At 43.0% G+C, this 21950-nt stretch overlaps 1 protein-coding gene across 2 annotated transcripts in view; it reads left to right on the top strand.

Annotated features, from left to right (window-relative positions):
- Nucleotides 1–6: 6 nt before the first annotated feature.
- Nucleotides 7–21950, top strand: part of ERLIN1 (ER lipid raft associated 1) — a 44214-nt gene continuing 22270 nt past the window's right edge. Inside the window, exons 1-8 of one of the 2 annotated variants that reach the window (XM_027775285.1) lie at nt 7–17; nt 281–404; nt 2586–2667; nt 7202–7248; nt 8810–8871; nt 11180–11305; nt 15315–15388; nt 21755–21813. In XM_027775285.1, coding sequence (XP_027631086.1) covers nt 292–404; nt 2586–2667; nt 7202–7248; nt 8810–8871; nt 11180–11305; nt 15315–15388; nt 21755–21813 — 563 coding nt within the window. In that variant the 5' untranslated portion in view covers nt 7–17; nt 281–291. The other variant, XM_006157374.2, reaches the window with a different exon arrangement.

The raw sequence follows: 21950 nt of genomic DNA, 5'->3' as shown, positions 1-21950 counted from the left end.
GGCTGGGCCCCTCCTCAGTTAGTGCCTTCCGCCCGGGGAGCGGCCTTCGGGAGAGGGGGCGTCGCGACGCTCCCCGAGCTGGGGCGGCCCGTGGGCCGTCGGAGACCGAGGGGTTGGCAGGGGAAAGCGGGCTCTGCGCGGAGGGAAGAATGAGGGGACAGGGGCTCCGGACTCCCCGGCTCAGCCCGCGAGAGCGCGCCGGGGCTCCGGAGGGAGAGGGTGGCAGCTGGAGGAGGAGGGCCTGCCGGTCAGGACTGAGGAGCCTTTCCTCCCTCACCAGGACGAACCAGGATGAATATGACTCAAGCCCGGGTCCTGGTGGCTGCAGTGGTGGGGCTGGTGGTTGTGCTCCTCTACGCCTCCATCCACAAGATCGAGGAAGGACACCTGGCCGTGTACTACAGGTGAGCCGCGTGGCCCGTGCCGTCCGCCCGGCCCTGCAGCGGCGAGCCAGGGTCCTCGCGGCCGAGTGGTTCGCCCCGCAGCGTTCGGGGAGCACTGCTCGTCCGTCCTGGGAAGTGACTTTCGTCCCAGCGCCAGGAAAGCAGGAGAACCGAGGCAGTCTTCCGCAGAGCAGCCTCCAGGTGTTGGAAAGTTTTGTGCAAGGTTGGCTTTGTGCACAGGTTAAGGCTCCGTGCGGTTATTCCTAGTACACTGCAGACTTCGGCCGACTGTAGCAAAGTGCAGGAAGGAAGTTGGACACTACCTGTAGCTGAAGAAACGCACGCCATTCGCCATTTGTAGTCCATACAACTGCCAAGGCTTTTATTATCGTTTACTCCTATAGACGCCGTTCTGGAAATCTGAGCCTGTTTATGGGGGTTCCTTAGGTTCATTTCAAAAGCCCCAAGTGTCTGGTTATGTCCTATAAGACCAGGATGGCCATGACAGTTGTTATATCCCTGGGTCTTAGGGGACAGAAACTCAAGATTGATAGGCCGCAGGCCACCCGCCCTCTGTTCTCAAGGTGGGCGAGGAATGGTATGGAATGTATTCCTCTCTAGCTGAGCTCGCAGAGTCTTCCCTTCCACCTCATTACCACCAGTTTGTTTGGTGCAGATTGTAAGAGAAGCAAATCTGTGGAGAAATTGGGATAGTGGTGTACTCAGAAAAGAGCTTCAAGAACTTTTGGGTTGTTTCCATTATCCCCCCTCCCCCATATGTTATTTTTACTTTTAGATTTATCCTGACTCTTAGAAAAAGTACTTTTTTAGGGCCATCCACATGGTGGTTAAGGCGACTGGATCACACATGGCCAACTGAGTGGTTCAAGTCCCAGACCTGGAGGCTGTGTGCATGGGCACAGGTGCACGTGTGGCCAAAATCCCGAAAAAGAGGGACAAATGGAGGGAGAAGGGATTGTGGCATGACATGCCCCCTAAGGAGTGTTTTCTCACTTTCCCTTTCTGTCTTTCTCTCCTGCAAGTGCACATGCCCTCTGGCAAAATTGAAGAAGAAAAAGTAGTTTTAGCGTTATGTTTAGCAGATAGAACTGGAGGATAAGAAAGGACAGATGAGTTCAATTTTCCATCCAGATGAGTATTGACTTTCTGTTGGTAAAACCAAGGAAGAAACAGCTCACTGTATGGCTCTCGAAAGACTTAGTGATGAACTTTTCTTAGTTATTATGACTTCTTTGCAAACCTATTTATATTTTCAGGACAGGAAGTTCAGTTCTACGAATTTACTGTTCAGTTTGTAAAATAGGACTTCATTGTTACATTCGCTCCTCAAATGCCTCCCTTCATAATTTCCAGGGTGTCCTTTCATAGTTCTCACATTCCAGAATTTGGTGAACAAGTCCCTATCTTACCTACTTTTTTTTTTTTAAAAGAATTATTTTGTTTTAACTTTATTATTATTATAATTATTATTTTCCAGTTTGATCAGAGAAAGACAAAGAGAGAGAGAGAGGAAATGAGAAAGCAAGCCACCACGTCCAAGACTTGAACCATGGTTGGCCATGTGGGAGTCCCAACGCCTTCAACCACCATGCCACTTGCCGGCCCCCCTATCTTACCTACTTACAGTCTTAATCCTCTCACCCTTCATCTTTCCATGCTAAATTTTTGTTATTGTTTTTATGTGGAAACTTCATGGTCCCAGTATTGTAATTGCCTTGCAGATAGATCAAAAAGGTTCATAAAGCCTCACAGATTTTCTCCTTCCTTGAAAGTTGGTATTCTCTTTTTTTCCATCTGGTGATTAAATGTAATATGTTTTGATTTGGCTCTTGTTATGTACAATTAAACTGGGAGCCATTAGCATTTTTTTCCCCACAAGTATTTCTCAGAAGGTTAAAGACCAAGGAGAATCCTTTCAACCCAAGAGCGGTACTGGAGACTCAGAGCTATGGTTGGTGGAGCTTATGAAATAAGATGTAACATCAGTTTAATTTGATCTTTTCACCTTTTTAGGTGTGGTAGGTATTTTAAGTAACATTTGCTCATCATGAGTTACTCTTATTGGTGAGGCTCTAGTAGGTCAGTAGCATGAGACACAGTGAATGTTTAATATCGCATTTTAGAGTTGGAAAGAGAATTTCTCTCTTTTTAATTTTGACAAATTGAAACATCTTTTCGCAGGGGAGGAGCTTTACTAAGTAGCCCCAGTGGACCAGGCTATCATATCATGTTGCCTTTCATTACTACGTTCAGATCTGTGCAGGTGAGTGATTCCTAGGGAAGCCCCCATACCACGTATACAGGTGTGACAAGAGTTACTACACTCATGGGTGGAGATGGATTTCCTTATTGCTTAAGCAGATGGTGGTATTTGCTTAAATGCAGGAATTAAAGTTCAGAGTGCAGTTGTTACAACACAAGTTACAATTTTTTAACCACCTCACTCTCTTGAAGTGAATTAAAAGTATGAGCTGGGCAGCTTGGAAGGGCTGACTTCTACCATCTGTAGCTGGTTCTCTGTCATAATACAAGCGAGAGCGAGGAACATGACTTAGTTTGGAACAGTGTTTGGTTTCCATAGTGGCAGCTCCTGAGCCACTGTTCACGTGGAGGACCTGGATTTTCATACACAGCCTTTCTGTCTCACATTGTTTACCTGCTACATTAAGCACAATTCTACGTGGAACCTTAGTGAAGACTGTATGTTGACAATTATATATGTCATCCCACGATATTTGAAATTGGCGTCTAGTCATCGGGAAGAGTGTCTTGGCTATGGGAGATACATAATAAATGTCTTTTGACATAACAAGACCATGAAACAGGATTAGACTGTGACTGCTTTTGCAAGCTCAGTGCGGTAATAAATCTTTGGATTTGGTAGTTTGTCTACCATCTGCTGCTGGTTTTTCAGGACTCAGGAAAATTTGATGTTATTTCATCTTCCTGCAGAGTGAGAGTTTTAATTAGGAATACTTAAGTCCACCCCCCCCAGTTTCCTTTTAGCCCCTGTTAGATGGCTTAGGGAAAAACTTGTGTCTGTTGAAGTGAAGTGGGGTGGTCTTGACGGCTATGTTGTTTCCCCACGTTTACTTCATTCATTCTGGCCTGGGTTCACGCCGTCTCTTTTGACTCACCAGCTCTCTCCCACACCTGCTCTCCTTATTAAATCTTGCCAGCCCTTTTTAGGCTCATCTTAGATTCCTCCTTTTCGAATTTATAGCTCTTAAAATTTGTATTGTAAATTTTAGCTCTTGATCTTTTTTCCTCTCATAATGTTATCTTATATCAGGCTGTCAGAAAAATCATGACATGTTTTTCCTATGTTTTCCTGTGCAAAAATGTGCCATGACTCTTCTGACAGCCCGATATTATCCTCTAGGTTTTTATGTGTTTTCTTTTCAGAAGATCCTCAAGCTTCTCGAAGTCAGGGGTAACACGTTGTGTTTCCAACCTTTCTGTTTACTGCGGAAGTTGTTTCTTTGGACTGACTTCTCAGGAACATGCAGTGTCGTGAACATGAGGGCCTGGCTCTGCTACCAGTTGGTGCCGCCAGTTGGTTTGGAGAAATTGCTGAGCTGTTATAGATGTCACTTACTCCTTTGTGAAAGGACTTTTTGGGACCAGCAGTTAGCGTAATGGCTATGTTGCTGGACTCCTATGTAGTTGCGGTTCGAGTCCCAGACCTGGTGGCTTAAACTGACGATGGACGCGTGTGTGTGCGCGCCCAAGATCCCGAGAGGAGAACGGAGGAGAAGGGATTGCGGCGTGGCCATTCCCCCAGGGGGTGATTTCTTGCTTTCTGTCTCTCTTTTTCTCTCTGTCATTTTGGTGAGTGCACGCACCCTATAGCAAAAACCTCTCCAAAAAAAGAAAAAAAAAGGAGGACTTTTTAATTTCATGGCCTCACCAACAGCCCAGTCTACAGTGTTATCAGTAGCATTATCAGACCCTCAGAGATCAGTGGCTTTTTTTAGCCCTTGTTCAAAGCCTGGTCAATCTGTCTTCCTGAAGCTTTGCATGTTAAATCATATTGATGCAGAGATATATAAAGGAGATACAGATCATAACATTAAACATATTTTAGAGTTAAAGTGTATATGTAAAAAGCATGCAATATATACTTATATAGTATTATATACATAGTTTTGCAATTATATACATAGTAATAAGTTATACTTGTAAGAGATGCAAATGAAATTAGTAAAATGATCACAGTGTAAGCTAATATTCCTTACATCTGAAAATAAATTAAATATTGGAGCCAATATGACTAAATAGGAATCCTCTTTTGTATTCTAGTAACATTCTAGGGAAGAATTTTATTAGTAGAACCCACTTAAGAAAGTGTTCTTAAGATAATAAAGTATGGGGAACCAGCAGTTAGCGTAATGGCTATGTCGCTGGACTCCCACGTAGTCAACCACGGTTCGTGTCCCGGACCCGGTGGCTTAAAACTCACGCCGGGCGCGTGTGCGTGCATGCCCAAGATCCCGAGAGGAGAATGGAGGAGAAGGGATTGCGGTGTGACCATCCCCCCTGGGGGTGATTTCTCGCTTTCTGTCTCTCTGTCTCTTTCTGTCTGTCTGGCGAGCGCACGCGCCCTACAGTGAAAATCTCTCAAAAAAAAAAAAAAAAAAGATAATAAAGTATAAAGAAATTCATTTTTAGAAATTTTTATAACACATTAGAAGAGATAGACTATATAAGTGAATGAGTCAACAAACTTGACAATTGAGAAGAATGCACATGAAGCAGTTCAGGAAATGTGAAATCCATACATTATGTAAGAAGGGAAAACAATATTTAGAGAAATTAAATGAAAACTTCCATACTTTAACAAATACATAAAGTAACCAAGAGTTGTTTTTAAAATAAATATCCTTCCACACTAGGAAAATGTTAGGTCACTAGAAAAGTCATGATATGTTTTTCTTCTTCTTTTTTTTTTTTCCCCAGAATTGTTTAATTTTATATATACATATATATAATTTTTTTTTTTTTAATTTGACCAGAGAGAGACAGGGAGAAAAAGTGAGAAAGCAAGCCACTAGGTCCAGGACTCGAACGGCCATCAGCTATGTGCGAGTTCAGTGCTTTAACCATCTTGCCATCTGCTGGCCCCATGATGTATTGTTCTATGCAAAAGTGCGTCATGACTTTTTTCACTTGATAGTTAGGAGAATATAAAAGAAGTATAAAAGTACATAAAGATAAGATGTTAAATTAGGTATTTGTCATTTGAACCTTTTCCTAGTTCTCTTCTGTTTGAAAATTGGCCGGAGAATATACTTTAGGTTTAAAGGGGAATGTGTAATTTGTTTAAAGGTGGTGTGAAATGTGGCGATTGACTTACTTTCACATTTTGAAGGAAATAAAATGATCTGAATTCATCTCTTTATCAACCTCCTTTGCTTTACGTAGGACTGTCACTAATGTGTACCATCACCCTGATCTCTCAACCTAACAATTACCTTTTATTTTCTTCCCTCCTGGAATTTTATACTCAATCAAGTATCAGATCTTTCCTCTACTATGTCTCCTGGATCGACATCTTCCAGGTCATGGGCTTTACTAAATTGATCTAAATAAATGAAATGTTTTAGCTTTCCAGCTGGTTTTCTTGCCTCCAGATAAAATGAATGAGAACCACATCACATGTGAGCAGGGGAATTAAGTGAAAAACTTATTTTCGAGCGGTTCCTTTTGTAACTATATGTAAGGTGAGCCCAGCATTCAGGATCCTCTGCCTCAGATGTCTTTCAGAATTTCACTTCCCATCACTTGCCCCTTCACCCCAGGCAAGCTAATCTAGTTCCCGACACCTCTATCTACAGTTTGCCTTCAGCTTGGTATTGAAGTAGAATGTTTATTGAATTGAAGATATTCCTCTGCCTTGTCTGTTCATTTCTCCCCCTCTAGATCAGGCTTATATAAACTTCACTTCAGAGAACTTTCCAAACTTACTTTACTCTGTAACTTAACACCTAGCTGTTCAGTTTATGCTGCTACTTTACACCTGTTGATGAGTTGCCTTATAGGGATTTTATCTCGTCCTGGGCTGTGAGCTCTTTGGAAACAGAGACCGTGCTTTCTTTCTCTTTTGCATTTCCCCCCAAAGTAGTGTGTTGCCTTGGGCTGGAGGGAGCAGTGTGCCCAGAATACACACATTAGTTGCTGACCTATTCGAGGCCTTGGAGTGCAGTAAGGACAGAGGCGTGACATGAGCAAAGCAATGAAGTCCCAGGTTGTTGGCCTTCGAGGGAAGCAAGACTGCAGGCGGCATTTCTATGTGAGAAGGTGTGAGAGATCCCCAGGCCCTAGAATATTGACTGTGGCTTTAGACGGGAAGGGTTGCTGTGGACTTCAAGGGCAGCTTTAGCCTTGTAATGCATGTGCTGGTTATCTTTCATCTCTGTTGTAAACAGTAACACTAGCAGTGGAGTCAAAGTTCAGAGCACAGATCACAGTCCTGGGGTGGTTGTGGGTAGGCTGGGTAGTTTGCAATCACAGGCCGACTCCAGACCAATAAGGGACTCTGGAAGAGGTTTTTCCTGGTTAGCAGATCCAGCACTGAGCGGTCCTCAGTGTTCTATAGCTATGAAAGTTGGCTGTCTCAAGTCTTTCATTTCTACTGCAGTACAGAGAAACAAATGCTGTCATAGCTGCTCTCTGAAATTGTAACAGTGCTCTTCTGCACTTCACTCACCGCAGCCATCCAGAGCTTTGCCTCTGGGACCAGTACTTTTTGGACGATATGTGTCCTGAGTATTGATGAGATACTTTTTCCTCCCCAGACAACACTACAAACCGATGAAGTTAAAAATGTGCCTTGTGGAACAAGGTAAGTGTTCTCCTTGCTCACCAACCTCCCTTTGCTTCAGGTGTAGTCGCCAACATTCTTGAAGCCGAGATCACTGAAATGTCTCGCAAGTCACCATGATAGTAACCCAGGAGGATTTCTGTTCTGAACATGCTTTGAGCAAAGACCTACCTCCAAGTAGGAGCTTCCCGTCTTAGAAGCCATTAAGGTGTTGAAAAAAGTGAAGCTTTATAGACGCAGCAGACCCAACTTTGTATGTTAGCACTGCTGCATCTTCTTTGTTGGCTGCTTTTTAACAGACTTTAGTTTTTAGAGCAGTTTTAGGTTCATGGCCGAATTGACCAGAAAATCAGAGATTTTTTACATTCCCCTCCTTTTCCATGTGCTTTCTTCACTTCCGTAAGTTTAGTTTTCTCATTTGTAAAAGCTGAGTAGTAAGAGCTACCTTGCAGTTATTCTGAGGATTAGAATTAATGTGTGTGGGGGGTGGGGGGCAGCAGGTAGTGTGATAATTGAGGTGCTGGACTCCCACATGGCCAGCTGTGATTCAAGTCTCAGACCTGGTGCCCTGAAACTCATGCCAGGCACTTGTGCATCCATGCCCGAAATACCAGGAGGAGAAGAGATTACATTGTGGCCACACACACACCACCCCCCACCCCCGGGAGTGGATTCTCACTTTCTGTCTCTCTCTCTCTCTCTGTTTCTCTCTGGCGAGCATGCACACCCTATGGTATAAAAAAAAAAAAAAGAAAGAAAGAAAGAATTAGTATATATGAAGTGTACTTGGCCCAGAGTAGACACACATTGAAAGATAGTTGAAAATGGAATCACCCCACCTTCTTCCCATCTGTAGTATTAAATGCCATCTAATTTAGAGTTTCTGCTTCAGGAGGTCTGGAGTGAGGCCCAAGAATTTGCATTTCTAACAAAAGTTCTCGAGCGATGCTTGATGCTGCTGGTCTAAAGACTCACTTTGAGAATTACTGCCCTAAAAAGTGTTAGGGAAAAATAGGCAAGCAAGGCCCAAATGATTTCTAGAGTATAATTAGAACTTTGAATTATATCTAATGAAAAATGAGAAATTCAAGGTATTTTTAAAATGACCTATTTTAAATGACCTAAAATATTATTATTTTGTTTGTTTTAGAGAAGTTTTTGCTGTAGGGCGCATGCGCTTGCCAGAAAGACACAGAGAGAGACAGAAAGCGAGAAATCACCCCCTAGGGGGCATGTCCACGCCACAGTCCTCTCTCCTCCATTCTCCTCAGGATCTTGAGCACACACGCACACATGCCCGGCATGAGTTTAAGCCATGGGGTCCGGGTCTCAGACTGCGGTCAACTACATGAGAGCCCAGCAACATAGCCATTACGCCCTCTGCTTGTCCCAACCTAAAATATTATTACAAGCCTACAAAAGAACCTTAGACCTATAGAGGGAAGAAATGCTTGGGGAAAAAAAAGGACTAAGTTCTGTTTTAAGTTCATACAGTGGATTATCAAGTTCTCCCTAGGTCGATCTGTACTCTCTTTTGTGGGTTCCCTTTTGGCTCACGCTCTTTCCATTCCTTTGTTTTTAGTGGTGGGGTCATGATCTACATCGACCGAATAGAAGTGGTTAACATGTTGGCTCCCTATGCAGGTATGTTACCCATCATTCTCTTTGGTTTTATGGCTAGGGCCAGAGTTTTTGTAACTGAGAAATCCCCTAAAGCTTAGCAAGGCACTGTTCAACCTTTATTGCTTCATTGATGACTGATAAATATTTAAAAAAAAAAAATCACTGGAACATTTGCCATTCTAGGGCATGGAGGCAGAGCCAGGTCACAAGAGCTCTCTTTCAGACAGTTGACTTGCTGCCACCGTGTGAGTAATTCTTTGAGCTTAGTATTTCTAGGAGCAAGACAATCATCGATTATTTCTAGAATAGGCAAGTCACATTTTATTCAGTCAGACAGAATTTCCTTATGTAATAAAAACCTATAACTGATTTATTCCTTGGGCCATGTTGATTTATCTCCAAAGTCTTTCCTGGCTTAGAAATGCTATGACTTCCAGAGTAAGCTGGAAGTCCTCAGTGTGTGGCCACACTTTCTTGGTAGGTGATGAAACCCCCAGAGAGGGAGTGGAGTGGATACTGTTGGAATCAAAACTTAATTAGAAGCTCTGAAGAAATACCCTTGTTCATAAAGCTAGCATATGCCTCGTATGGACAGAAACTTGTGTTTGACAAGTACAGTTTGAAGAGGTGAAATTACAGCCTTTGCCTTGTAGCAGTTTTTATTTTACTTGGGAAGACATGATATAGACCTTAATATATATACATGTATACTATGTATATATGTTATACACATGCTATAAATTAATAAACCTTATGCTATTTGAGCATTTCTTCTAAATTAATAGAACAATTATCTGAACTGACCTAGTAGCCTACTGGTGTGTGTGTGTGTGTGTGTGTGTGTGTGTGTATACACATATGTATGTATATATATAGACATGAGAGGTCATGCCATTGGTACAGCATAAATAGTGACAAAATTTCATAGAGTGCAGGTGTAATTCTCTTGGGATTTAGATCGTATTTTTCAGGGATTAAGGATTTTTCTTATCTTTTTCTCATCTACTTTCTTTGGTTACAAGTCATTGGAATGTGTTATGACTGAAAACAGAGGAAGGAGATTGATGGTTCTGTTTCCAAAGATAAATAGGAAACTGTTAGATTGCCGATTCATTTGGAAAATGACCAAGCCAGTGATTTTTGTCAGCAAGTGTCTATTGATCACCTGGCCATCATTTGTGACCTGGAATCTATTAGGTTGTCAGGAAAGTCATGATGCATTTTGCAATGTTTGTCTATTCAAAAATATGTCATGACTTTCCCAACAACCCCATAATTGCATCTAACGTCCTGCATGGGAAGGCCAGTAGGACGAGTCTGGGGGTCTGAAGGCAGTGCGTCTTAGTAGGTAGAGCACAGGAAGGTCTGATATATACTCCTTGGGATTTTCCGAAACTCTGATGGTTAGTTTCCTAATATGCAATATGTGGAAGTTTTCTTTTTGAGGGGTTACGTGTTAATACATGTAAATTGTCTGCTACAGAGCCTAGTCCAGTAAATGGTTAACTCCTTTTCCTTTGTAGCCTGGTATCTTTTCAGCAGCCTTTAAAGGCTGCCTTTTTATTTATTTATTTATTTATTTTTGAGAGTTTTTTTTTTGCTAGAGGGCGTGTGCGCTCACCAGACAGGCAGAGACAGAAAGCGAGAAATCGTCCCCCAGGGAGGATGGCCACGCCGCAATCCCTTCTCCTCCATTCTCTTCTCGGGATCTTGGGCATGCACGCACATGCGCCCAGCGTGAGTTTTAAGCCACCGGATCCGGGACGCAAACCGCAGTCAACTACGTGGGAGTCCAGCGACATAGCCATTATGCTAACTGCTGGTCCCTAAAGGCTGCCTTTTAAAAATGGCCATTTGCAGCTGCTTCCTTCTTGTAGCCCAAGGCTCCTCAGTCAGTCAGGCCCTTTCCCTCTCAGCCAGGCTTCTCCTTGGCAGCAGCTGCCTTCCACGTGCCCTCCCGCTGGGCGCTGTGGCGCTTGGTTCTTCCTCACCCTGCTGCCAGTGTTCAGGCCTGACGATGCCGTGCCCTTGACATGCCCCTTACATGACACTTTGACAGTTCTTTATTACTTCCAGGGCAACCTATACTCTCCTTAATGTGGACTTTGAAATTGCCCATTAGTATTGCAGATACAAGCGTATCTGGAAAACTGACATCCTTGGCAAAGCTGATAATCCTGGGAGACAGAGGAGCACATCAGTGTTTGTCAGCTGTGCTCTGTGTTTTCTCTGTCTCATTGCTGCTTTCCACTGTGTATAAGGCAGAATGTGAAGATACACCTGGGTCATTGTTGGATAAAAACAAACATGAGTTATGCTTCTCCTTCAGTGTTCGATATTGTAAGGAACTACACTGCAGATTATGACAAGACCTTAATCTTCAATAAAATTCACCATGAGCTGAACCAGTTCTGCAGCGCCCACACGCTTCAAGAAGTTTATATTGAGTTGTTTGGTAAGCATTTTGTTTTTTTGTCTTATATATGTAAATAACCAATTAGAAGCCTTATTCAACTCATTTATTGATGCCATAAATTAATAAACCTTATGGTATCTGAGCATTTCTTTTTTTTTTTTTTCTTCATTTTTTAATTTATTTTAATTTGACTAGAGAGGGACAGAGAGGGAGGAGAGAGAGAGAAACCAAGCCACCAGGTTCAGGACTTGAACTGTGGTTGGCCATGTGAGAGTCCAGTGCCCTTAACCAACCCGCCATCTGCCGACCCCTTGAGGATTTCTTATGAATTAATAATGGAACAGTTACCTGGGCTGACCTCATATCCTACTGGTTAAGGTAGCCAGATCCCATATGCAGTTTGAATCCCAGCCTCAGGGACTTGAAAAATATGCTTAGCGTGTGTGTATGCATCCCACAGCTTTCTGTAGGATGGAGCAGTGAAGGAGGAGTCACGGCATGATCATGCCTCATGGAGGGGAGTGCTTTTCCCTCTCCTCTCTGTCTCTGTGTGTCGTTGCAAGCACACATGCCCTCTGGCAGTAAGAAAAATAATAGAGTGGCATGGAGGTTAAGGCACTGGCTCCCACATGGCCTACTGTGTGATTTAAGGCCCGGACCCAGTGGTTTGAAAATAACGTGGGCGCATGTGCATGCACATCCAAAATTGCAAGAGGAGATGGGAGAAGGGATTGCGGCATGGCCATACCCCTTGGGAGGTGGTTTCTCACTTTTTCTCTCTGTCTGTCTTTCTGGCAAGCACATACGCCCTATAGGAAAACCTTAATAATAGAGCAGTCAGCTTTAAAATATTTTTTTTAATCTTAAAATTTCTTATGTAACTTGGTAGAGATGGAAAAACTTTACTTTCTCACAGACTGACTGTATTCTGTTTCTACTTGATAATTATTTGATAATTAGCTTTTTTTAAAGAGAGATTTTTACTATAGGGTACATATGCTCACCAGAGATACAGAGAGAGACAGAAAGACAGAAGGCAAGAAATCAACCTTCAAGGGGGATGACCATACCACAAGACCTTCTCCTCTATTTTCCTCTCGAGATTTTTGGGCACACATGCACATGTACTTGGCATGAGTTTCAATCTACCAGGTCCAGAACCCAAACCATGGTTGGCCACTTGGGAGTCCAGCTCCTTAACCACTACGCCACCTGTTGGCCCCATGACAATGAGCTGTATTGTTATTTTAATAGATAATTTGAGGAACTTTAGAAGCCTGTTTCTTGGGGCACCTCCTATGTTCTGTGGTTTGATAGAAGGGCTGACAGTACTCAGCACGTAGTTGCTCCATAGCTAAGGTGCTTACAGCCCAAGGATACACGCAAAACCAGCAAAGGGACGAGGCAAGGGATAGGGGCCAGTTCAGAAGAAGTCAGGCCCGGGCTCCCAGGAGTCCTCCCAGTGGAGTCCTGCACGGTGTGCTCAATCTCCCCAGCAGCAGGTTGTGTCAGCACATGGGAGATGTCGTCTCCCAGGGAGGCGCATCAGAGGCTTGGTGCCTGAGTCTCTTTTGGGGAGCCAATCCTGTCGACACCCTTCACTGAGTGTGTACCAAAGTCTCAGACTGCCAGGGGAAAGCAGGTGTCTGGCATAAACCAGCTTGTATAACAGTTTAGGCACATTGAGCCAGGAGTACCAGTTCTGGGGACCTCCCCAAATCCCAAGTTGCCAGGACCAACCAAGGCCAATTTGCAAATGCCTTTCCCAAGGACCACTGTCTCAGGCCTGCTGCATGAATTCTCTTTTGCACAAGTTACTTTACATTTGTGATAGTGAAAGCTCTGGTCAGCGAGTGGGTTGTTGCTATGATTGGTTGTACACTTCTCCCTCCTGGAGTTTTTATTCAGTTTCTTCGAGGGAGACACAGAAATATTTAATTAACTTCAAAATCTACCAGTTGGTTCCTCTTTGATGATTGACAACCATTACAATGGCATATGAGGAAATTGGTTGGTTCTTTTTTTAAAAAATTTATTTATTCATTCATTTATTTTAATTTGACCAGAGAGAGACACTGAGAGAGAGGGAAAGTGAGAAAGCAAGCCACCAGGTCCAGGACTCAAACCATGGTTGGCCATGTGGGTGTGTCCAGCACTTTAACCACCATGCCACCTGCTGGTTCCCATGGAAATTGATTGGTTCTGATTTGTCATGTCAGCAGTCATTTTAACACTGATGAAAGTACCATTGAGGTAGGAAATTCACAAATTATAAAGCCAAGTGAAGTGACTGCATCTTTAGTGGCCACTGTGTGTGCGTCCCACGTTTCTAGAGCTTTTTCTCTTTCTCTTTTAAAAAAATCTAAAATTGGGACCAGCGGTTGATGTAATGACAGTGTTATTGGATTCCCATGTAGTTGACCACGGTTCAAGTCCCAGACCCAGTGGCTTAAACTCACCACGGGCGCGTGTATGTGTGTGTAGGCCCAAGAGCCTGAGAGGAGAATGGAGGAGAAGGGTTTGCAGTGTGGCCATCCCCCCCAGGGGTGATTTCTCACTTTCTGTCTCTGTCTCTTTCTGTTGAGTGCATGAGCCCTATAGCAAAAACCTCCCCGAAAAATAAAAATCTAAAATAATAATAGGGTTAAGGTTTTTTAGATAGAATTACTTTTTTTTTTTTTTTTTTTTTTTAGGATTTATTTAGTTAGAGGCCAGCGGATGGCATGGTGGTTAAGGGTGCTGGATTCCCACATGGCTGACCATGGTTTGAGTCCTGGACCTAGCAGCTTGCTTTCTTAATTTGACCAGAAGGAGACAGAGAAAGAGAGAAAATGAGAAAACAAGTTGCCATAGCCAGGACTTGTGGGAATACAGCACCATCACCACCACGCCACCAGCTGGTCCCAGGAATTTAGGTACTTTCAGAATTCAATAAAGATCGGTTTAAGATAGAAATTTGCATTTTTGCAAGAATCAGGACACTCTTATCTTTTGTTTTTAGGTTTTTGTCATAGGGTGCATGTGCTCACCAGAGAAAGGGAAAGTGAGAGATCACCCTCAGAGGGGACTGCCACGGCACAATCCCTTTTTCTCTATTCTCTTGTCAGGATTTGGGGCATGCACACTCATGTGTCTAGTGTGATTTTCAAGTCACCAGATAAAGGATATGGTGCTGGGACCAGCAGATAGCAATGGCTACATTGCTAGACTCGCGCACATAGTCGACTGCGGTTCAACTCCCAGACCCAGCGACTTAAAACTCACTCCTGGCGTGCGTGTGAATGTGCCCAAGATCCCAAGAGAGAATCAATAGAGGAGAAGGGATTGTAGCATGGCCATCCCCCCAGGGGATGGATGATGTCTTGCTTTCTGTCTCTCTGGCAAGTGCGTGTGCCCTATAACAAAAATCTCTCTCAAAAAAACCGAAAACACCATGCCACGTGCTGGGCCCAAAAATCCGGACACATTTTAAGGGTACTGAACTGGGTCGGCAGGTGGTGTGCTGGTTCAAGGTGCTGGATTCCCACATGGCCAACCATGGTTTGAGTCCCAGACCTCATGGCTTGCTTTCTCACTTTCCCCCTCACTCTCTGTCTCTCTTTGGTCAAATTAAAAGAAATAATAATAGCAAGTGGAATTAAATAAATAAATAATTTTAAAAAAGGGCACTGAATTAAGGTACTAGAGATCCATATTCTCTATTTATTGGTTAAGCTTATTTTATCCAGTAATTAAGTTTATCCCATAAATAACTCTTAGTAAGTTACCAGATAGATAACGTACCTGAAGTTAAGCTACATAGTAAGTTTATTGGATAAAGTTAGACTAGCTGCTTGTCATTGTCTCGAATTTCTTTATTAGATCATTTCTCATACTTTCTGCTACACAAAGAAGAGTATGTGTGATGAAATATATGTGTCACTCTTAGCTCTATAGGAAAATAATTCCTTGGAAACTTGAGGCCTAGTGATGATTGATTTTGTTTCAATATTAATAGTGTTAAAACATTGATCATTATGAGATTTGTTGTTCTTGGCTTCAAAAACAGATCAAATCGATGAAAACCTGAAGCTAGCCCTACAGAAGGATTTGAACGTCATGGCCCCAGGTCTCACCATCCAGGTAAGCTGTTCTCCTAGGAAAGTTCTCTGAGAATTTTGAGAGCTTTGAGTTTAATCCTCTTTACCCAGATCGTTTATTCAGCAGTTATCTATTGGGTCAGTGGCCCGTTTTTGCTTAGAAAAACATAGCAAAATTACCTCATGACTTTTCCGACAACCCAGGAATTACAGTGCTATGGTAGTTTATGGAACATTTCTTGGTTTTACTTTAGGTATCTACAAAAGTAAAATATCTTTGTAGCTTCCCATGGGTGCCATTTTCTTCCCATGGGTGCCATTTTCTTGTGGACACTATACATTTTGGCAACGCTAAATTATTTATTTTTAAAGTTTTTACTTATTTCTTTCAGTAGAGAGAAGCTAGGGCCAGCAGATGTCCTAAGGGTTAAGGCAGCTGGGTTCTACTTGGCTTACTGTGATTCGAGACTGAGAGCTAATGACTTTAAAAAACCTGCTAGGCGCATGTGCATGCATGCCTAAAATCCAGAGAGGAGAGTGGAGGAGAAGGGATTGTGGTGTGGCCATCCCCCGGGGACGATTTATCACTTTTCCTCTCTGTCTGTCTCTTTCTCTGATGAGCGTATGTGCCCTGTAGCAAAAATAAATAAATAAATAAATAAAATAAAGAGGAAGAGAGAGGGAAGTCTACCTGGTGGTAGTTTCACACTGATTCACCTTCAGCATCAGCCAGCCTGGGGACATGAACCCAGAACCTTCCCATGTAGGTCCAGTTGCATTACTACGGTGTCACCACCCACTTGCTACACTTAGTTTATTTAAAAAGTCTTCTTTCTTCAAGAGTAAATTAATCTTAACTTACTGTAACTTTTTTTATTCCCTATCAACTTATTTTCTCAACATCTTGACACTCTTTTATTACACTTGGCTTAAACACAAACACACTGCACAACTATACAAAAATACTATCTTTCTTTCTACTCTTATTTAATAGTTTTTTTTTTTTTCTTTTTTTCTTCTTCCATTTTAAAATTTTCGGTAGGGCACATGCATTCACCAGAGAGAGGTGGGGGAGAAGTGATGGCATGTGCCCTCACTTGGAGGGATGGCCATACTGTAACCCTCTCTCCTCTGTTCTCCTTTAGGGGTTTTGGGCATGCATGCTTACAGGCCCAAGTATGTTTCCCAGCTAGACAGCATGTGTGATTTAGCCACCGTAACCACTGTGCCACCGGCAGGCCCTTTTTTTTTTTTTTAAGTAAACTTGAAGTAGTTTTTTTAACTTGCTAGAGGATGCATGCACTCACTGGAGAGAGACAGAGAAAGAGGAAAGGTGAGGAAGCACCCTGGGGGTGGCCATTCACAGCGTCCTTTCTCCTCCACTTGGACCACAGAGTCACCCACAGATCAGCCACGTTAACCACCGTGCCACCAGCCGGCCCTTTTTCAAAAAATTTGCCAGAGTGTGTGTGTACTTGCCAGCATGAGAGAGAAAGAGAAAGCACCCCCATGGGCATAGTTACACCTCATCTTCTCCATTTCTCCATCCTGTTGTAACTTTGTGCATCCACGCACATGCACCTGGCATGTGCTAGCCAGAGTGACAGAGAGATAAGAAGCAAGAAATCATCCCTAGGGGAATGGCCAGGCTGCAATCCCTTCTCTTCTTTTCTCTTCTTGGGATTTTGGGCATGCATGCACAAGCGCATGGTGTGTTTTAAGCTGTTGGGTCTAGGACTCAAACCATGGTCGACTACGTGGGAGTCCAGCAATATAACCATTATGTCATCTGCTGGTCCCACACCTGTCATGTTTTAAAAGCTTCTGGATCTGGGACTCAGACCTTATTATGATCAGCCATGTAGGAACCAGCTTCCCCAGCCATCAGACCCTGGGCTAGCCCTATGAGCCTTTTTCTGTTAATTTTTTTTTTGTTCTTTTTACACCTTTTTGTTAAAAACAAAGACACAAACATACATTAGCCCAGGCAAGTCAATATCACTGTCTTCCACCCCCACATCTTGTCCCACTGGAAGGGCAATGTTTTTTTGTTTGTTTGTTTGTTTTGTTATAGGGCGCGTGCCCTTGCCAGACAGACAGACAGCAAGAAATCACCCCCCAGGGGGGATGGCCACACCGCACTCCCTTCTCCATTCTATTCTCGCGCTCTTGGGCGGGCACACATGCACATGCGCTCAGCATGAGTTTTAAGCCGCCAGGTCCGGGACACGAACCGTGGTCAACTACATGGGAGTCCAGTGACATACTCATTACATTAACTGCTATTCCCTGAAAGGGCCATGTTGACCAAACAAGATGTAATTAAAGCAAGCGCAAGAGGGAAATATTGGTCAAGGGGAGAAGTGAGCACAGGGTCTGTGAGGGGCTGCCAGTGTCGACTGCATGCCATCTCGCACTGAGCTTTGTTAGTAAGTGGAAGGGGTACACTCTAAACCATATTAGGAAGCATGGTGCAGTAAATACGTAACCAGGAGCAGTCGTTTGTCATCACGGTCAGGTATTGTGTCCTGTTCACAGTTGGATGTGCCACACTTTCGTACGACTGTCAGCACAGTAGGTTTGTGTACACTAGCACCACCATAAACACACAAGCAATGCGTCATGCAAGGATGTCACTTTTCAGCTCTGTGATAGGCTTTTGGAACCATCCACACATGTGTGGTCCATTGCTAAGCGAATCGTCATCGTGCAGTGTGGGCAGACTTGTTTCCCCGTGGCCTCGCCAGCAGTGGTGCAGCTCCTTCTCCGTTTCTCCATCCACTGGGATTTGGGCACACGTACTCTCCTGGAGCATTCCTCAGTCCGCTAGGGCTGGAATTTGACTACATGTGTGGGCATGTCAGATCCAGCTGCCTTGACTTGGGCCATGGGGGCCTGCCCGTTTTTCTGTTGGCTTATTTTCCTTACTGATAAGTACCAGATCTGTATACATTTTGGATATTTTTATACACACACTCATGTTATATATGTTGTAGAAAAAGTTAGGTTTTAGGAAAAGATGAGGAGCAAAGTGAGACTTACCACCCAGTCATCTTACCAGCAGAAAACAGTGTGTGTTGTGTCTCTTTAGGCTCTCACTATATAGGAGTAAATGTTTATGTTTCTACATATTAATAAATGCATGTTAGGTAACATGGAACCATACCATACTTTTTAGCTGTGTATATGAACATCTTTCCAAGTTAAAAATAAAGATTTTTTGCCACATTATCACTTTTAATAGTTGTATTTAGTGAACTCTGTGATTTCAGTTTTCTTTACTACTTAATACTTATGTTTCAGTGTCTAAGCTTATCTATATGTCTTTTAAAATCCTTTCCTTAGTGTGTGTGTATATACATTTTTTTTTAAGAGATTTTTGCTATAGAATGCGTGTGCTCACTGGAGTGACAGAGAGGCAGCAAGAAATCACCCCCCCCCCAGAGGAAAAGGCCACACTGCAATCCCTTTTCTTTCATTCTCCTCTCAGGATCTTAGGCACACACACACATGCACCCGGTGTGAGTTTTAAACTGCCAGGTCCAGGATTTGAACCACAGTCGACTATGTGAGAGTCTGTTGTTGTAACCATTATACCATCTACTGATCCCAGTATGAATTTTTAAAAATGGGATTGATGAGGGCCAGCAGATGTAGCAGTTAGGTCGCTAAACTCCCGCATGACCTACCATGCACAGTTCAAGTCCTGGACCCGGTGGCTTAAGACTCTCGCCAGACACATGTGTATGTATGCCCAGGATCACCAGAGGAGAATGGAGGAGAAGAGATTGTGGCATGGCCATCCCCCTTGGTGGGTGATTTCTCACTTTGCCTTTCACTGTCTGTCTTTCCCTCTCCAGCAAGTGCACCCGCCCTAAGGAAAAAACCTCTACCAAAAAAAGGGAGGGGATTGATGAGTCGGAGAACATGCCCTATTTAGGGGCTTTATTGTTATTATTATTTCAATTTATTTATTTGAGGGGCTTTTTGATACATACTGCCAAATCACCTTTCAGAAAACTGTTAGCAGCTCACGCTGTCACCTGCATTGTTGGTGAGCTCTAGTTCCTACATAGTTGATTGTGTGATTGAACTCAAATAATTGGCAGTTACAAGCTCTCTTTCTCTCTTAATCCCTTGGAGAAAATTAATCTGGTATTTGTATTACTTGTCAAGGTTCGATGCCCTACAGCATTTCTTGGCCATTTGTATTTCATTTGTGAATCGTTTATGCTCACTTTGTTGTTGTTTATGTGTTTCTAATTGATTTAAGTAAGCTATTTTATTTTTTTTTTGAGAAGTTTTTGCTATAGGGCGTGTGCACTTGCCCGAAAGACAGAGAGAGAGAGACAAAAAGCAAGAAATCACCCCCCCAGGGAGGATGGCCATGCCACAATCCCTTCTCCTCCATTCTCCTCTCAGGATCTTGGGCACGCACTGCACATGCACCCAGCATGAATTTAAGCTACGGGGTCTGGGACTTGAACCTGTGGTCGACTACATGGGAGTCCAGCAACATAGCCATTATGCCATCTACTGGTCCCAAAAACCTCCAATAATTATCAGGTAAAAATAGCTTATTTAAGGGACCAGCAGTTGGCGTGCATAATGGCTATGTCGCTGAACTCCCATGTAGTTGACTGCAGTTTGAGTCCCGGACCCAGTGACTTAAACTCAATGTCTAAAGCCGGGCGCGTGTGCGTGCGTGCCCAAGATCCTGAGAGGAGAACGGAAGAGAAGGGATTACAGCGTGGCCATCCCCCCTGGGGGGTGAGTTCTCGCTTTCTGTCTCTCTGTCTCTGTCTGTCTTTCTGGTGAGCGCACATGCCCTATAGCAAAATCCTCTCCAAAATAAATACTCATTGATTATTTTTTAAAAAAAAATGATTGGAGGTTTTTAAATGTAATTCCTCATTTTTTTCCTTTGCCGTGTAACTTTGTGTTTTTATTTTTCCTGGCGGTTTTGAAGTTTTGAACTTCTACGCAGTCTGTTCAGTGCTCTTTTCTTTATGATGTGTTGCTGGGCTGACATGCTGTAAGAGCCTCTCACTATTTTAAAAGTACGGAAATTTAAATAAAATCAGAAATGACAACATTTTTCTCTACTTTGACAATTGTATTCTTAGAATTAACTCTTTAGTTCATCTGGAATCCGTTTTGATGTCAGTTGTGAGGCAGGGCTCCAGCTCATTCCCTCCTTCCCCCATAGGGTAGCTATAGTAATTATTGAATAATTTATCCCTCCTCTCCCCACTTTGAAGCGATGTTTGTGTTGTGCTCTAAATTCTGTTGTATACTAGAGTCTTTCTGAGCATCGTTCTGTCCCATTGATCTTTCTGTTCTTCATCTTTTAAGTTACTGAGTCCTTGTTTTTTCCTCATCAGATCTGCTTCTCTTGTTTTTCCCTTGTGAGTTAACGGCAGCTCCTTCTCAGACCTATCTTGTAGTGTGGAAGGCACCTTTAATTTTCTATGTTTTTCTGTGCAAAAAAGCCTCATGACCACCCAGTATTGTAGTTAGGATGGAAACTACCTACAGAGTTGACCATTCTCTTATATATAAGGAATGCTATGTTGCTTAAAAGCTTTGTCACTGAAAAATTTAGCCAGTTTTCAGAGGGAAATTCGAACTTGCTGCAGACCACCAGTGTTGTGTGTGTGTGTGTGTGTGTGCAGTGTGGGGTGTTTAAATAACATTAATAAAATCAGAAGCTTCTGAGAGAGCAAGTCCTTGGTGTAGAAAAGTCAGCCTCCTGATAATAGCACTTTCTCAGTAGATAGATTAATTACAGCAGAGTGCACTACAATTCGGAAACGAAGTATGCAGTGAATAATGTCCTCAAAGACCAGGTAGGCTTCGTTCCAGGCTTCTGGGAAGGAGGAATGTAAACGGCTAATGGGTCTTGCCTTCCTCCAGCCAGTGACTGTTTATTTCCTGCCAGTGCTGAGTGCTCTCAGGCTCAGGAAGTGATAAACTGGCCTGCTTCTGTACATGCTATACAATTGCATATACTTATACTGCCCTGGGAATTTGGTGCTTGTTTCCGACTTGATTTCGAATGTTAGGATTTTGTCTTTGTTTGGCTTCTTTGGCTTGCAAGTTTAAAAAAGAAAGCAAGGCATCCAGCCAAAAATCTTCTTAAGATATCGTCTAAGGAAGAGCCTTTTTCCAGGAGAGTTTATTTTCTCTGTGGGTAGAGTGTTTTTTCATGTGGTCAGGCATTTTTCTAAGGAAAGAAGCAATAGTTCATCTTTGACTTTCAGGGTGATGGCGTGAAAACTAAATTTTTGAGTGGAATCCTAAAACATGTTAGTAAACATGTTTTAATTTTGTATTAGTATCATTTGAGGAGATTTAGTTTGAAGATTTATTTTTAAATATACATTGGCTTTTCACTTTTATTTTTTAGGCTGTACGTGTTACAAAACCTAAAATCCCAGAAGCCATAAGAAGAAATTTTGAGTTAATGTGAGTAACATGCATGGGATACCAGTGTTTTTCTTCAGGGCTGTCTGCACACGGGTATACCGACCTGGGGAAACGCGCAATGGTGCCCTCTGGGGTGCGGAACGTGCCTGCCTTCTGGACTTGGTCTACTAACATTC

The sequence above is a fragment of the Tupaia chinensis genome, unplaced genomic scaffold, assembly GCF_000334495.1.
Source record: "Tupaia chinensis unplaced genomic scaffold, TupChi_1.0 Scaffold000539_1, whole genome shotgun sequence".
Lineage (NCBI taxonomy): Eukaryota > Metazoa > Chordata > Mammalia > Scandentia > Tupaiidae > Tupaia > Tupaia belangeri.
This window is presented reverse-complemented; position numbering and strand designations above follow the sequence as displayed.